The sequence below is a fragment of the Sturnira hondurensis genome, unplaced genomic scaffold (genome assembly GCF_014824575.4).
Source record: "Sturnira hondurensis isolate 20B ecotype Veracruz unplaced genomic scaffold, ASM1482457v3 Scaffold0022908, whole genome shotgun sequence".
NCBI classification, from domain to species: domain Eukaryota; kingdom Metazoa; phylum Chordata; class Mammalia; order Chiroptera; family Phyllostomidae; genus Sturnira; species Sturnira hondurensis.
In genome coordinates, this window is record NW_028095539.1 from 87,238 (window position 1) to 105,602 (window position 18,365).

The window sequence follows — 18,365 nt, forward strand, 5'->3', positions numbered from 1 at the left end:
CAGGGTGGAGGGGAATGAAGCAGGTGAAATGGGACAACTGTAATGGCATACATAATCAATAAAACATATTAAAAATAATAATGAAAAAATCACAAAGCCAAATACCTACCAACTTTGACTACAAAAATAATTTTTTAAAATTTCTATACATATTGGAATGTAAAGCACAAAAAATAAAACACCCAGATTAAAATATTTTCATTATTCTAAGCCCTGGCTGGTGTAGTTCAGTGGATTGAGTGCAGGCCTGTGAAACACACAATTGCAGTTCCATTCCCAGTCAGGGCACATGCCTGGGTTGCAGGCCAGTTCCCACCAGGGGACACAAGAGGCAACCATACATTGATATTTCTCGCCTTCTCTCCTTCCCTTCCTCTCTAAAGATAAATAAATAAAATCTTTAAAAAGATGTTTTCATTATTCTTCACTGCCCTTAATATCCATTTTTAAAGGCACAGACACCCCAACAGAAAAAAAAGGCAAATATATTAACAGGATAATCTGAGGCATAATTAATTACCTATCGTAAAAGATCAAAGAAACAGATATTTAATCTTACTACTAACCAAAGACATGCAAGTTAGAACAATGAGATTATTCTACACCTATGAAATTGTTAGTAATTAAAAGCAACAATGACCCTGGGATGAAGTATAATGGTTAGCAGCATGGGCTCCTGAGTCATGCAGGCCTAGGTGGGAATTCCATACCATCATTTAGTAATTGTACGACCTTGGTCAAGTCATTTTCCTCCCTGGGCCTCGGCTTTCTCATGTGTAAAATGGGGATAATAATAGTTCCTACATCCTAAACTCGCTGGATTCTGTGAGAACATGTAATGAAAGTGTTGAACAAGTACAATACGAGGCGTAGTAATAAAATACGGATGTCACATTTTCAGCAGCTGCTATGTATCTTGTATTATGGCTAGTATGCTTTATGTAGGCTGCCTCATTTAATTGAGAGTTTAGGACTTGAGAGCATTGCTTCATATTAGGATTACTCTGTTTAGACAAATCTCTAGCAGAAATAGCCATGTCAGAATTTATGCCCCTGATGTCACCCTCAATACTATTTTTCCCAGGATACAGGACAGACATTAACTGTCCAGCGTACAGACAGGAACTCCCTGGAGGTCTCCAACAAGAAGCTTCAGAATCACACTCCCAAGACCCACATCTGAGACTTAACCCCTGACAAAGAGATGCCCTCGGTTCCCCCGGACCCAGCCAGAGTTGGCTGGAGAGCAGGCTGCACAACCACCCTGAGATTGGCTCTAATGAGCACTTGAGGGGATGGTGTTTTAAGAGCCTTTAAAATCCTACAAAAAACCCCAGGAGGTCGATTGTTTTCCCAGGAACCAGGATGGGCCTTATCTATACAAAAGCTTTAACATATACATTACTTGCTAGGCCTATAACTTTTTACCTTAAACTAAAATGTTCTGACTCTTGAATCTCCTATCAAAGCCTTATAACCATGGACAGACAGAAAAAAGCCACATCACCACAACAAGACTGGTACAGAGTGTGGAGAAGGTGCCAAGAGCTGGCTGGGCTCCCACAAGAGGGCTGGCTGGGCAACTGAAGTCCTGGAGGGATGTTTCACCGGCTGGGGGGTCCCCTTGAGAAGTGCAGGGTCTAAACCCCAAGATGGGCTCCCCACACCACAGCACCAGAACCACGAAAGGAACCTAAGTAATGCATGGCTGTGAAAAGCATCGGGTTTCTGTCTACCAGGGAGAGACAGCTGGAGATACAGAGCCTTGTAAAGGATGAACACACAAAATGCTGTTTGTAGGCACTTACCTTAGGCTCCACAGAGGGAGGGCATAGAGGACTAGACATGCATTAGGAGAGTCTGAGGCTGGTGGCTCTGGGGAGAGAACTGAAGGAAAAGCCACCAGGAACCCTGTGTTGAATCATTCCCTATACTGCGGAAGCCATCTTTCTCAGACAGAGCACTCCCCTCCAAGTGGCATCAGCCTGAGGGGAAGCAATAGCTCCACCCACAGGAATTACTCTGCCCCACTTTGTGGAGCTTAAGCCCTGCTGCTGAGCAGTGCAGCTGGGAGATGTTAACTGATTAACCCTACAGAAAACCTGTAGGCAGAGGTGGATCCCCGTGGCCTGGTGCTGATAAAAGCCATCCTTGTTGCACAGCCTGGTTCTCTCTGGACAAACCCAGGCCCTGAAGAGGGAGCCACAAGCTGTGGATCACTGATAGCTCCAAACAGGTTACTCAGGACCAGTCACAGACAGGGTTTGACTTAAGCCTGCACAAGAGTCTTGCAGATCTACCTATTATAAAGAAACAAAAGCAAAGAGGTAGCCAAAATGGGAAAACAAAGAAGCCCCAGATGAAAGAACAAGAGAATTCTCCAGAAGAACTAGATGAAATGGAGGCAATTTATCAGGTAGACTAGTGATGATTATAAGGATACTCAACAGCATGAAAAAAGACATAGAAACTGTAAAAAAGGACCATTCAAAAATAAAGATGCAATATCTGAAATAAATAATACACTGGAAGGAATAAACAGTAGTTTATACAAAACAGAGGGCTGAATCAGTGATTTGGAAGATAAGTAAAAAAAAAAAAAAAAACACAAAAACACCCAAGCTGAGCAGCAAAAAGAAAAAAGAATTTTTAAAATGAGGAAGGTTTAAGAAACCTTTGGTTTATTTTGATGTATGGTGTAAAGGTTTGATCCCCCAAATATATAAAGAACTCACAAGACCACACCAGGAAGACAATCCAATTATAAATGGGCAAAGAACATGAGCAGACACTTCTCAGAGGAGGACATACAGAGAGCCCATAGACACCTGAAAAAAATGCTTTACATCACTAGCCATTAGAGAGATATAAATTAAAACCAAAATGAGATATCACTTCACACTGGTCAGAATGGCCATCATTAATAAATCAACAAACAAGTGTTGAAGGTTGCAGAGAAAAGGCAACCGTAGTACACTGTCGGTGGGAATGCAGACTGGTACAGCCACTGTGGAAAACAGTATGGAATTTCCTCAAAAAACAAAAGATGAAACTGCCTTTTAATACAGAGATCCCATTGCTAGGATTATACCCTAAGAATCCTGAATCCTGAATTCAAAAGAACCTATGCACCCCAATGTTCATAGCAGCAATATTTATAATAGCTAAGTGCTAAAAAACAACTTAAATGCCCACCAATAAATGAGTGGATCAAAAAAAATTGTGGTACATTTACATAATGGAATACTACACAGCAGAAAGAAAGAAGGAACTACTACCTTTCACAACAGCATGGATCGAACTAGAAAGCATTAGACTAAATGAAATAAGCCAGGCAGTGAAAGACAAATGCTGTATGAACTCACCTGTAAGTGGAACCCAATCCATAAAACAAACAAATGAGCAAAATAGAACCAGAGACTTGGAAATAGAGAACAAACTAACAGTGACCAGAGAAGAAGGGGGTTGGGCATAACAGGGGAAAGTAGGGGAAGGAGCAAGCCAAGGAACATGAATAGAGGACTTGTGGGCATGGAAAATGCAGGGTGTTGACTATGGGACTGGGGGAAATGGGGCATGGGACCACAATGAGGAAAAAGACAGGACAACTGTAATTGAACAACAATTAAAAAAAGAGATTGGCCAAAGAACATACATGCATATATGCATAGCCCATGGGAACAGAAAACAATGTGGTGAAGGCTGGTAGGGGTGGCTGGGACTGGATGGAAGGGATCAAAGGAGGGGAAAATTGGGGACATCTGTAATAGTGTCAACAGTAAAAAACCATACGATTTCTGTTTCGCTTTAAAAATAAAAAAGAAAGCTTTGGAACAACATGTAGGATAACAACATCTGCATCTGGGGATTCCAGAAGAGAGAGAACAATGGATCAAGAACCTACTTGAACAAATAATGAGTGAAACCTTCCCCAACCTGATGAAGGAAAAAGACACACAAGTCCAGGAAGCTCAGGGAGTCCCAAACAAGTTGGACCCAAAGAGGCCCACCCCAGGACACAGCATAATCAAAAGGGCGAGGCTTAAAGACAAGGAGAGAATCCTAAAAGCCACAAGAGAAAAGCAGGTAGTTACACACAGGGGAGCATCAATTAGACTGTCATCCGAGTTCTCAACAGAAACACTTCAGGCCAGAAGGGAGTAGCATGAAATATTCAAAGTGATAAAAAGAAAGGAACTACAACCAAGAGTACTTTACCCAGCAAGGCTATCATTTAAAATCAAAGGAGAAGTAAGGAGCATCTCAGATGAGAAAAAGCTAAAGGAGTTTGTTAACACTAAACCAGTGCTGCAATAAATATTACAGGGTTTGATTTAAGAAGAAGGTCCAGGCTGGTGTAGCTCAGTGGATTGAGCATGGGCTGGGAACCAAAGGGTCGCCAGTTTGATTCCCAGTCATGGCACATGCCTGGGTTGTGGGCCAGGTCCCCAGTGGGGGCGAAGTGAGAGGCAACCACACACTGTTGTTTCTCTCCCTCTCTTTCTCCCTCCCTGCCCCTCCCTCTAAATAAATAAATAAAATCTTTAAGAAGAAGAACAAGAACAACAACACAGGAAAACAGTCTACAGTAAAATGGCACTAAATACGCATCTATCAATGATCACCTTAAATGTAAATGGCTTAAATGCTCCAAATAAAAGACCTAGGGTAGTTGAATGGATAAGAAAATAAGACTCACATATATGCTACCTCCAAGAGACCTACTGCAGATTGAAAGGTAGACAGAGACTAAAAGTAAAAGGATGGATAAAGATATTTCATGAAAAAGGAAAGGGAAAAAATCTGGGGTTGCAATACTTATATCTGACAAAATACACTTTAAACCAAGGATACAGTAAGAGTCAAAGAAGGACACTACATAACAACAAAGGGAACACTCCAACAAAAGGATACGGCCCTAGTAAACATTTATGCACCCCATGTAGGAGAACCTAAATGTGTGAAGCAAATCTTGGTAGCTATAAGGGGAGAGATCAACAGAAATACAGTCATAGTGGGGGATTTTAACATCACATTGAGATTAATGGATAGATCTTTCAGACAGAAAATTAACAAGGAGACAGCAGCCTTAAATGTCCCACTAGATCAAATGGATTTAATTGATATCAGAGCATTTCACCCCAAAGCAGCAGAATATATATACTTTGCAAGCGCACATGGAACGTTTTCTAGGATAGACCCCATGTTAGGATGCAAATCAAGTCTCAATAATTTGAGTAGATTAAAATAATATCAAGCATCTTCTATGACCACAATGCAATGAAACTAGCTATCACAAAAACACTGAAAAACACACAAAGACATGTAAGGTAAATAACATGTTATTAAACAATGAATAGGTCAATGAAATCAAGGGGGAAACTAAAAGTTACTGTGGAACAAATGAAAATAAGAATACAACAATCCAAAATTTGTGGGGCACAGGGGAAAAAAACCTAAGAGGGAAATTAATAGCATTACAGTTCTATTAAGGAAAGCAAAGAAAGGAAAGGAAGAGAAAAAAAGGAAAATAAGGAAAGAGAGAAAGAAAGAACTCAAATACACAATCTAACTTTACAATAAAGGAAATTGAAAAGAACAACAAACAAAGCCCAAAGAGAGTAGAAGGGAGGAAATAATAAAGATCAGAGCAGAAATAAACAGAGTCTTAAAAATGATACAAAATTTCAATGAATTTAAAAGCTGGTTCTTTGAAAAGATAAACCAGATTGACAAATCTTTAACTAGACTCATCAAGAAAAAAAGAGAGAGGACCCAAAATAAAAAATCATAAATAAAAGAGGAGAAATAACAACTGCCACCAAAGAAATACAAAGAATTGTAAGAAAATATTAGGAACAACTATATGCCAACAAACTGGACAACCTGGACAAAACGGGTAAATTCCTAGAAACATGCAATCTTCCAAAACTAAATCAGGAAGAATCTGAGACTCCGAATAGGCAAATTATACTTAGTGAAACCGAAGCAATAATAAAAAAAACTCCCAACAAACAAAAGCCCTGGACTTAATGGCTTCATAGGTGATTTTTACCAAACATTCCAAGAAGACTAACACCTCTGCTTCTCAAACTGTCACAAAAAATTCAAGAGAAGGGAAGGCTCCCAAGCTCATTTTACGAGGCTAGCATTATCCTAATCCTAAAACCAATAAAGACACAACAAAAAAAGAAAATTATAGGCTAATGTTCACACAGACGCTAAAATCCTTAACAAAACATTAGCAAACTGAATAGAGCAATGCATCAAAAAGATCATACACCACAATCAAGTGGGATTTATTCCAAGAATGCAAGGTTGGTACAACATTTGCAAATCAGTACATGTAATCCACCACATAAACAAAATGAAGGATAAAAACCACATGATATGATCATATCAATAGATGCAGGAAAAGCACTTGATAAAATTCAGCACATTTATGATAAAAACTCTCAGCAAAGTGTGACTACAGGGAATATACCTAAGCATAATAAAGGCATTATATGACAAATCCACTGCCAGCATCATATTCAACGGGCAAAAACTACAAGCATTCCCCTAGAGATTAGGAAGAAGACAGGGATGTCAGCCTTCATCTCTCTTATTCAACATAGAGCTGGAAGTCCTAGCCACAGCAATCTGACAAGAAGAAGATATAAAAGGAGTCCAAATTGGAAAGGAAGAAGTAAAGCTGTCTTTATGTGCAGATGACATGATACTGTACATAGAGAACCCCAAAGATTCCACCAAGAAATTACAAGGACTGATTAATGAATTCAGCAAAATAGCAGGATACAAAATTAATGTCCAGATATCAGTTGCATTTCATATGCCAATAACAAACTAACAAAAAGGGAAATTAAGAAAACAATCCCATTCACAATTGCTTCAAAAAGAATAAAATGCCTAAGAATAAACCTAACCAACAATGTAAAAGACCTATACCTGGAAAATTATAGCACACCAAAGAAAGAAATTGAAGAAGATACAAATAAATGAAAGCATATACCATGTTCATTGACTGGAAGAATTAACATCATTCAAATGTCCATATTACCCAAAGCAATCTATAGAGTCAATGTAATTCCTATCAAGATTCCCATGATGTACATCAGAGAACTAGAACAAAATATTTCAAAAACAATAAGTTTGGGGAACTACAAAATGCCCACAGTAACAGTGATCCTGAGAAAGAACAAAGCTGGAAGAATCATGCTACCTAATATCAAACTTAAGTAGCATGTTCACATGAGTAGTTTATTCACATACAGATGGCCAACAGACATACGAAAAGATGCTCAACGTCACTAGTCATCAGAGAAATGCAAACTATCATCTCACACATGTCAGAACGACTATCATCAATAAATCAACAAACAAGTGCTGGAAGATGTGGAGGAATGGGAACACTTTTACACTATTGGTAGGAATACAGATTGGTGCAGCGCTGTGGAAAGCAGTGTGGATACCTCAAAAATTTATGATGGATCTTCCTTTTGACCCAGTGAACCCACTTCTAGAAATATATCCAAAGGACCCCAAAACACTAATTTAAAAGAACATAAGTACCCCTATGTTCATTGTGGCATTATTTATAATCACCAGATTATGGAAACAGCCTAAGTGTCCATCAGTAAATGAGTGGGTAAAACAACTATAGGACATTTATACAGTGGAATACTACTTGGCCATAAAAAAGAAAATTTTACCCTTTGTGATCATATGGATGGACCTGGAGAACATTATCCTAAGTCAAACAAGCCAGGCAGAGAAAGATAAATACCACATGATCTCACACATATGTACAATCTAATGAATAAAATGAACTACTAAACAAAATAGAGACAACTTCATAGATAGAGAACAGGATGACAGCTAAGGGGGTGGAGGGTTAGAGGTTGGAGGGAATGAGCAAAAAGGAAAAAGGACTCATGGACTTGGGGATGTGAATCAACTAAGACCCCTTTATGCACAATTGCTAGTAGAAGAGTCCCCCCTTATCTGCAGGGGATATGTTCCAAGGCTCCCAGTGGATGCCTGAAACCTCGGATAGCACCAAACCCTGTATATACTGTTTTTTCCTATATATACATAGCTATTATAAGGCTTAATTTATAAGTTAGGCACAGTGAGAGATTAACAACACTAATAAAATATAAAAATTCTGACAATATACTCTGATAAAAATTGTATAAGTGTGGTCTTTCAAAATATCTTATTGTATTGTCTCACCCTTCTTGTGGTGATGTGAGATGATAAAACACAAACCTACTCCTGAATCTGTGAAACCATCCTTTACTTGCCAAAAACAGCTTGGTGTCACTTGTTCCATGAGATTCCTTGCTGAAGTCTTCAAATAGGCTCAATGCTTCCTGGCGTAACACACTGCCCTCTATCAGAAGAGATTTTCTGTTCATATTTCCCACTTACAAATTTAATGCCTTTCCATCCTAAGCGCTTACCACACACTGTGGCCGTAAGTTTTTCAGTTTGAGGTAAAACAGCAAAACTAGCACAAACTTCCCTTTCCTTCTACAGAAATTCATAGAAGATTCACTCTTACTGTAGACCTTAGCAACTGCAGCATGATTTTTTCTTCCCGTATTAATTTTAGAATTTTCACTTAAAGGAAGCACTAATGGCCTCTCTTTGGCACATCCAAATGGCCGGCATCCCTACTCTTGCACTTTGGACAAACTAGGGCTTACTTGAATAGAAGGACTGAAATATCGTGACAACAGATCTGATAACCAAGACAGCTACTAAGTGACTAGCAGGGTAGTTAGTGCATACAGCGTAGACACACTGGACAGACCAAGAGATGATTTGTATACCAGGTGGGATGAAACAGAATGGTGTGAGATTTCATCACACTTCTCAGAGTGGCATGTGATTTAAAACTTATGAATTGTTTATTTCTGGAATCTTCCATTTTATATTTTCAGACCATGGTTTACCTTGGGTAACTGAATTCATGAAACTGAAACTTCAGAAAAGAGCGTCCACTGTACGTATCAGTCTAAACCCTCTGGAGTGTCATTGGGTAGTATCTGTTAATGTATTCCCCATGACTCAGCATTTTTATTAGTTTCATTCCACTTCAAAAACATTAAACATATATATATATGTAAAATTCTGTAAATATTGTATAAAAGACATTTACAAGAATATCCACAGTAGCCCTGTTCAGAATAGTCCAAAACTAGAAAAAACTTAAATACCCATCCACATTATAATGGATTAAAAATTGTGGTATATTTACATAATGGAACAGAAGGAAAAGAAATCAACCAAATACATATTAAGTATTAATGAACTTCACAAACAAAATGGTGAGCAAAATATATCAGACAAAATGAATAAACTAGTCCACATTAAATTTAAGAATTTCTGTTCTACAACAGACACTGGTTGCACTTGATGAGGATAGTAACACACAAAAGGGTTAAAATCCTGGCTAAGATTCTTGGACTAAGACAATGTCAAGTTCAGATGAGAAAAGAGATGCCTCATTCCCATCATCTCCATCTGTTACCCAAGATCCTCCTCTCAGACACAGACGGAAGTTAACAGGACAGCAGTGGCAAACTCAGAGCAGTGCCTGCTGAGGTGATAGACTAGGAGAACATTCTCTGAGCATCTGCAAGTAGAACAGGAATCCCACTTGAAAAAAGCAGTGCTCTCCCCCTTCTCTTTAGGGATTCACAAACAATTAGTTTCTGTTTCCACTAATGAGAACCTTGGGGCCTCCAAAACTACCAAATATCCTCAACATGAGCCCCGTCTGGCCCTCTTGGTTCATTTATTATGGCCCCAGAAACCTATTGCACAGTTGCCTACATTTCTATCCAATAAAAGGGAGAGTCAGAGTCTCTAGAGAGGACTGTGATATGAATTTGCCATTGTCCAAAGGGAAAGTATTAGGGCTGCAGAACCTCGCCACTCCATAATATCTGAGATTGGCTGAGATCAGCTGGTTAAGTACTGGGTCAGACAGAGCAGGGATCTAGTCTGGGCTTTTCTGCTTGCCAGCTGCCTCATTTGGGACAAATCACTTCACCTCTTTATACTTCAGTTTCATGTTTGAAAAACAGAGAGTTCACCTTATAAGACACTGAAAATACAATGAGATAAGGTAAGTAAAGCACCTTTTGTGCAGTGCCTGGCAGGATGTTAACAGCCAATACTTGCTGATTCTTCTTACAACTGCTGCTATGATTGTTGTGATGTTTTGTAATTTGCCCAGAGCTAATAGATGACTGGGGCAGGATCAACACCCAGGTTTATCTTACCCCAAGTTTGTCTGCACTCTTGAGCACTATGTCATTCTTCTTCTTTTTATGGGGGTAAAGACTCAAGAGAATGAAAATATACTGTAAAATTATGAGTCAGCTACTCTTTCTGAAATGCCACATCTCTTGACTGCCCTTTTCTCTGCCTTTGTTCCAATGTTCACTGTGCAGATATATCTGTGCAGAATAGTTTATGTTCCTTTTATGGGTTTATGCAAGGCTGTGGTGGTTAGGAGGCTGCCCAACTCTATCTGAACTTTAAATCGTACATGAACTTTTATCTTCAGAGCCCCAAACTAACTGGCTAAACTCTCTATATCACTAACTCCAAGTTTGGAAAAGACAACCCACCCGACCCTGTTTGAATCAGCTGATTCCATGGTACAGTCACCTGTGGCCAGAGAGCCCAGGTCATATTTCATGCAACTTATCATCTTGCTCACTATTATCAGCCACACTGGTCTTCCCATCCCAGCCAGACCATTTTTACCACCTTGGGACATTCATATATGCTGAAAACTTCATATTCCTACTCTCCTTTCGATGTACGTAATTGCTAGTCCAGGTAGCGAATTATATTCAACTTTCTCAAAGAAGTTTTCCCTGAGCTCTCTAATCTACATTTAGCCTTTCAATTATACTTTCTCAGTGATATCACCATATCTCTCCTTTTCAAGACTAACCAGAGTTTCTGACTGTGTTCACTTGTTTAATTGCTTATTGTCAGTCTCCCAAACTAGCCTATAAGCACAGGAACTGTGCCTATTTTGATTAACTTTAAATATCCAGTGCCTGCAGGCATTCCTGGCATAAAGAATATCTGGATAGGTGAAAAATTACAAACTGGCTCCCTAGACCCACTGTGGGGGCTGCTAAAGAATGGACTGACTGCACAGTTATGTTCCCAAAGTAGTTGACAAATACCTATAGTTCCCATGAGAAAATAAAGGTCTGCCTGTTTTAGGAGGTAGAATTGCATAATGGACTAAGTTCCAGGTTTGGTAGAAGAGAGATCTTAGTTTGAATATCTACTTGTCCTCTTATTAGCTACATGATCTTATGCTGGTTGGTTAGTATCTCAGAGCTCTCTGTTACCTGATCTGAAAATGTAAGATAAATATGGCACATAGGTTGTATAGATTAAGTGGGAGACAATCATTGGAACACAATAAACACATCATAAGTGATTTCTACATCTACAATCCTGCAAATGGTCCCTGAAGCCTTTGCCTTTTTCCTCCTCTCACTGTCTAGGAATAACAAAGAAACATCCACATCTCTGGCTCCTCTCCTGTTAGTCCGCTTATGTTTCCAGGGCATTCCTGGGACTCTACCATTTGAGAAATATTCTAGAGATCATTTCTCTGATTCTTTCAGCTATCTAATTTTTGAACAGCACCTGTTGATAAAGGAAATCACCTAATTCTTCCTTTTTTACTTTAGAGAATTTCACTATTTGTACCTCCACGGGTGCAGCAGGAGGAGTGGAAACCTTTTACTTTAGAGCCCAGAGTCACCACTTACGGCTCCTTGAGCAAGTCACTAAGCTCTCTAAAACATAGCCCAAATTCACTCTGAATCCCCTATGTGTTTATTTACTCCCTGTTTGCATTCCTATCCCTACAATCCTTCTCTCCACAATAGCAGAATGATCTTTCCATACCATAAGTCTGATAGTGGCTATCTGCTGCTTAAACATGCACCCATGCGCACAGGTCTCTGTACTGAGAATGTGCACTCTCTGGTCACATTGGACCTGCCCCTGCCTGCCTCCTCAATCTCCTCTCCTACCACTCTCCTTTGCTCACCACACTTCAGCCACACTTGTCTCCTTTCTCCTCCATATGCCTGTGCTCATCCCATGTTTGCATTTATTGTTCCTTGTATCTGAAACACTCTTCCATCCAGTTCTTTGCTGGTACCTACTTATCCATTCCTTCATAGTGAGTTTTTTTGCTGACAACAAATTTAAAGTAATCTGCTAGTCATCATATTTTGTTTTTATTTTAGCACTTTTTTGTTTGTGTGCTTATGCATGACTCCTCTGATGTGAATATTATTTACACAAGGGCAGAAACATTACTGTATCTGTTACCATTGCTTCTCTGGTACTTACAGCAGGGACTGACACATACTAAGTACTCATTGAATGTGGAATGAATAAATGAATTCGTTTTGGGTGCCTCATTCATTAAAGCCATATCAGTGAAGACTATAAGATCAAAGACTTTAAAGTCAGAATTTCCAGATTTAAACTTTACTTCTGTCTCTTTCTAGGAGACTCTCTGTTCCTTCATCAATAAAAGGGACACAATAATTACTCATAGAGTTAAGCTTTGGTCAGATCATGAACAGTTATTAACATCCTGATTCCATCTTTATTTTATGCCTTTGTTTTCATCAAAACAGTACTAGGGCAAAAAAAGTTTTTGAAGCTCCCTCCTCCACTGTATTCCTTAGTTATACCAGCGGCATGAAACCAGGAAACCACACATTCAGTGTCTCTGAATTCCTCCTTCTGGGCCTGTCTGAGCAGCAGGGACAGCAGCCTCTCCTCTTTGGCATCTTCTTGAGTATGTACCTGGTCACCCTGCTGGGCAATGTTGTCATCATGCTGGCCATTGGATCTGATCCGCACCTTTACACCCCCATGTACTTTTTCCTGGCCAACTTCTCCCTCACAGACCTGTGTTTATCATCTACCACAGTCCCTAGGATGCTAGCGAACATCCTGGCCCACAAGCACACCATCACCTATGCTGCATGCCTCTCTCAGATCTACTTCTTCCTGTGGTTCATTGGTCTAGATGTTTTCCTCCTGGCAGTTATGGCATATGACCGGCTTGTGGCTATCTGCCACCCCCTTCACTACACCCTGGTCATGAGTTCCAGACACTGTATCCTGCTGGTGGTCATGTCCCTAATCCTTTCTCATTCATACTCTCTAACCCACACAATTCTCCTGGCTCAACTATCCTTCTGCTCAGACAACATTATCCCTCACTTCTTTTGTGAACTTCTCCCCCTGTTGAAACTCTCCTGTTCCAATACTTATGTCAACCAATGTGTGCTGATATACTGGGGAGGGGCATTAACCATCCTGATCCCCTTGCTAATCATAATTTCTTATGTCCGCATTGTGGCTGCCATTGTGAGAGTCCCATCGGCAAGTGGGAAGTGGAAGGCCTTCTCCACCTGCAGCTCCCACCTCTCAGCAGTGTGCTTGTTCTATGTGTCTGCCATTGGGGTGTACTTCATTCCCTCCACTGATGATTCTGCCAGCAAGGACAGGATTGCAGCTGTGATGTATGCTGTGGTGGCCCCCCTGCTGAACCCATTCATCTACAGCCTGAGAAACAAAGACATGAAAAGTGCCCTGGGGAGACTTCTGAGCCAAAGGGCACTGTGATCTTCATGAGGCCAAAGACTTCATTTGGGGAAGTCAGGGGAAATCAGCTGATAGATTTATCCTGGTATCTATATCCACTTGCTAGCTTTCTAATCTAGAGCAAATTAAATAACTTCATTGGGCCACAATTTCCTCACCCATAAAAGGATGTAATAAACTATTCCCTGTCATGTGGTAATTTGGAAAGGGTTAGAAGAAAAACTATCTATATAAATATGTAAATGTACTTGTTCCAGGTCTTATGGGTAGATCTTCATTACCTTCAACAATATTCAACATGTACCTCTGAGGTAAATATTTGCATTGCACAGAAGAGAAAACAGAGGCTCAAAAAGGTTCAATTATTTGCCTGAAGTTACATAGCTAACAAGAGGCAAAGTCAGAATTTGAACACAGATAATTGATTCCGAAATGCATACATTTAATAGTTACTCTATGCTTAAATGGACATGAATCCACATACTTCTCTCAATTGCTAGCTTTCTTCTTCTTTTTTTTTGCTTCTCTCACAGTGTTCACATACACAGTTCCAATCAATAACTTCTTCCAATACTAGCAAATTATTTGAAGATGAGGCAAGGCAAATAAGAAACTAGAAAGTGGAGGAGTAAATAAACTCGGAGATTCTGGTGTCCCCCACAAGGAAGCATGCCCCAACTTGAGCATAAGTCTCTGGTTAGATATTTTGAAATGATTTAGGAATCAAGTCACATGATCAAAGAGAAGGGTGCCTAGGCCACATTATTTGAGGTTCTCACCAAGTTTATACTACTAAACCATCATTCTTTAACACTATGCCAACAGTCTGTGTTTAGATCTATTTTAAAAGATAATTGTATTGACAACAGTGTGATGGTTATCAGAAGGAAGAAGGTGGGGGAAGAAAAAAGAGGGTAAAGGGAGTCAAATACATGATGATGAAAGGAGACTTGCTTTGGGTGGTGGACATACAATGCTATATACAGATGATGTCTGATAGAACTGTACACTTCAAAACTTATACAAGGTGGGGTAAAAGTAGGTTTACAGTTGTTTGTATAAAAAATACAACAATTAATAAGTAATAAATAACTCTGTTTAGTGTACTCACAACTGTAAACCCACTTTTGCACCACCCTGTACAATTTTTGATCAATGTCACCTCAATAAATTTAACAAAATTGTTTAAAAAGATAACTATTGCATTATTGAAAATATAACAATTTCATTATCGCATCTCCCCCAGGGATGTTGCTAAGGATATATCCTAACAACCCACAGAGGATTTTTCAGTAACATACAGGAGAAATTTTAGAAAATGCACTGCACTCTGTTGATTTCTTCTCTACATAATTGTGACTCTACAGAGCTCCCACTGACATACTCAAGTTTTTAAACTAGTTTTTTTAAATGAAAATAAGACATATGCTGGAGTCAGAAACACCTGGGCTAATGTGTTAGATCTACCATTCATGGTTTGTATGACCTTTAGCAAGTTATCAACACCCTGGAATCTCAGTATCAAAATATAAACAAGTGAATGGTAATAGTAACTACAGTAATTATCTAAGGCTGTTGTGAGAATTCAAAAAGATAACACATACAAAGTCCTTAGCAGAGCATCAATACATATACTATAATGTACAAATACTGCTTAAAACACAAATCATATCCAATTTTCTCTTCTCTTTTTCCTCTCCTCTCCCTTCTAATACTGTTCCTTCCCTTCTCTTCCTTTTCACATCCGTCTCAAAGAGAAGCTTGAGATTTTCCATTTTATTTTTTTATTTTAAAAAATATTTTATTTGTTCCTTTTTTAGAAAGAGGGGAGGGAGAGAAAAAGGGAGAGAAACACTGATGTGTGAGAGAAACACTGACTGGTTGCCTCTCACATGCCCCCAACTGGGGACCTGGCTTGCAACCCAGGCCCTGGGAATGTGCCCTGACTAGGAATTGACCAGCGACCTTCTAGTTCGTATGCCGACATTTAATCCACTGAGCCACACCAGCTGGGGGAATGTTTGTCATTTTAAATGCACAAGGTGACATATGCACCCTAACCTTTTCCTAGTGAGTGAAACTCTGGTGTCAGGAAACTGCCTGCAACTTTAATAAATGTTCTGAGACGAATGGGTTGCCATTTGTCATACAAGTACTAGAAGGAAACCGGGTAAACTCCTCTTCAATTTCAGTGAATAAAACAACTTTCATTCAAAATTTTGATAAATTTGATATATAATTTAAAACTCGTCATGGCAAAGAAACATTATAAACAAAATAACAGACAGTTGGCACACTGTAAAAGATATTTTCAGTATATATTACAAAAAAAGATAAACATAACTTTAACCAACAGACCAAAACAAACATCAATATTAATCAAACATGCCAACACTATTTACTTCTTGATATGACATAAGGATATAATTTCACTTTCATGATATGTCACAATGGTATATTCTGAGTTCAGTAAGGTGGAAACATCTGACAACTCCAAACTGAGGGACATTCTACAAAATCGCTAACTGTCCAGGACTCTCCAAATGTGCTAAGGTCTTGAAAGACAGAAGAGCTACCCAAAACTAAAGGAAATTTTAACAGTGAGAAGCACTGTGTGATCTTAGACTGGATCCTCGACCTGAAAAAGGACATGACTGGCAAGCAACACAATTTAAATGAGGCCTGTTGATTATTCAATAGAATTTTACCAGTAACACTTTGATTTGGTAATTGCACTGTAGTAATTGAGGAAGCTTGTTTTAAAGTAGATAAGAATGCTTTTTACTATTTTTGCAATATTTTGTGAATCTAAAATTATTCATAATAAATATAAAAATTAAAACATTTTTCAAAAAAACAATAACAATAAAATATGTGGAAAGCCATAAATATTTTTAGTATTGTGTTTTTCTTTTTCACTAAGTATATTTTATTGATTATGTGTTATAGTTGTCCCATTTTTTTCCTCCCATTTATCTTCCTCCATAAAGTACTCTCATTCCATACAACAATCCCTCTCTTAATTCACATCCATGGGTCATACATATGAGTTCTTTGGCTTCTCCATTTCTTATACTACTCTTAACCTCCCCCTGTCTATTTTGTACCTACCAATTATGCTTCTTATTCCTTGCACCTTTCCCCCATTCTCCCTCTTCTCCTTCCCTGCTGATAACCCTCCATGTGATCTCCCAGTTCTATGATTCTGTTCTTGTTATAGTTGTTTGCTTAATTTGTTTTTTTTAATTTTATTGTTGATAGTTGTGAGTTTGATGTCATTTTACCATTCATAGTTTTGTTCTTCTTCCTTTTCTTAGATAAGTCCCTTTAGCATTTCATATAATAATGGCTTGGTGATGATGAACTCCTTCAGCTTTACCTTGTCTGGTTGGCACTTTATCTGCCCTTCCATTCTAAATGACAACTTTGTTATACAGAGTAATATAGGTCCTTGCTTTTCATCTTTTTTAATACTTCTTGCCAATCCCTTCTAGCCTGCAAAGTTTCCTTTGAGAAATCAGCTGATAGTCTAATGGGCACTCCTTCATAGGTAACTCTTCTTTTCTCTTGCTGCTTTTAAGATTCTCTCTTTATCTTTAACCTTTGGCATTTTTATAACGATGTGTCTCGGTGTAACCCTCTTTTGTTTCCACTTGCTTGGGACTCTCTGAACTCCCTAGACTTGTATGCTTATTTTTCTTCACCAAATTGAGTAAGTTCTCTTTCTCTTTTTTTTTCCAAATAAGTATTCATTTTTTTGCTCTGACTCTTCTCCTTCTGACACCCTTATAATTCAGATGTTGGTACATTGAAAGCTGTCCCAGAGTTCCTAAACCTCTCCTCATTTTAAAAAAATTATTCTTTCTTCTATCTGTTCCAGTTGAATGCTTATTTCTTCCTTTCATTCCAAATTGTTGATTGAATCCTGGCTTCCTTCCCTTCATTCTTGGTTCTCTGTATATTTTACTTTACTTCATTTTGTATAGCCTTCACTTTTCCCTTTATTTTGTAGTCATACTCAATCATTTCTCTGAGCATCTTGATCACCAGTGTTTCAGACTCTGCATCTGATAGTTTGGCTATCTCCATTTCATTTATTTCTTTTTTCCAGGGTTTGTTCCGTTCTTTCAATTGGGCTGCATTTCTTTGTATTCTCAATTTGGCAGCCTCCCTGTGTTTCTGCGTATTAGGTAGAGCTTCTTTGACTCCCTGAGCTGGTGCACCTATTACACTGTAAGGAGTGCAGCCTTAGGTATTGCCAGGGCAGTACAACCCACTTTGCTGCTTTGTGGCACTGTATATGGGGGAGCGGTAGGGGTCAGGGAGGGAACGATGCCATTTGCCTGGCTCTTGCCTCATTTCCACTCATTTCCTCCACTTCCTGAAGTGATTGGTGTCCTTCTAGCTGCTACCCTGGTGCTGGGTGGGTTTTTGTATGTTCTAGGACCCTGTGGACCCTTCACACAGACTCTCCTGAGAGACTGGCAGTTTATTACACTGCCCCAACCCCCCATAAGTTTTTACAGACATAGGTTATGAGGTTTTATTTTCTGGTGCCGGAACCCTGGGCTGTGCATCTGGCCTGGGGGGTTGGGATCAATCTCTCCCCAGTTGTCCCTCCCATTTTTCATCCACTGCATGTGAATGTAGGACTTTCCGTTCCACAGGCCACCACCACTACC

General features: G+C 39.1%; 1 protein-coding gene across 1 annotated transcript in view; it reads left to right on the forward strand.

The window, feature by feature from the left end:
- LOC118980314 (olfactory receptor 1361-like) overlaps positions 1-13,704 on the forward strand; it is a 36,474-nt gene extending 22,770 nt beyond the window's left edge. Inside the window, exon 2 of the mRNA XM_037036886.1 lies at positions 12,765-13,704. Coding sequence (XP_036892781.1) covers positions 12,765-13,704 — 940 coding nt within the window. The remainder of the gene's footprint in view (positions 1-12,764) is intronic.
- The last annotated feature ends 4,661 nt before the right edge of the window (positions 13,705-18,365 follow it).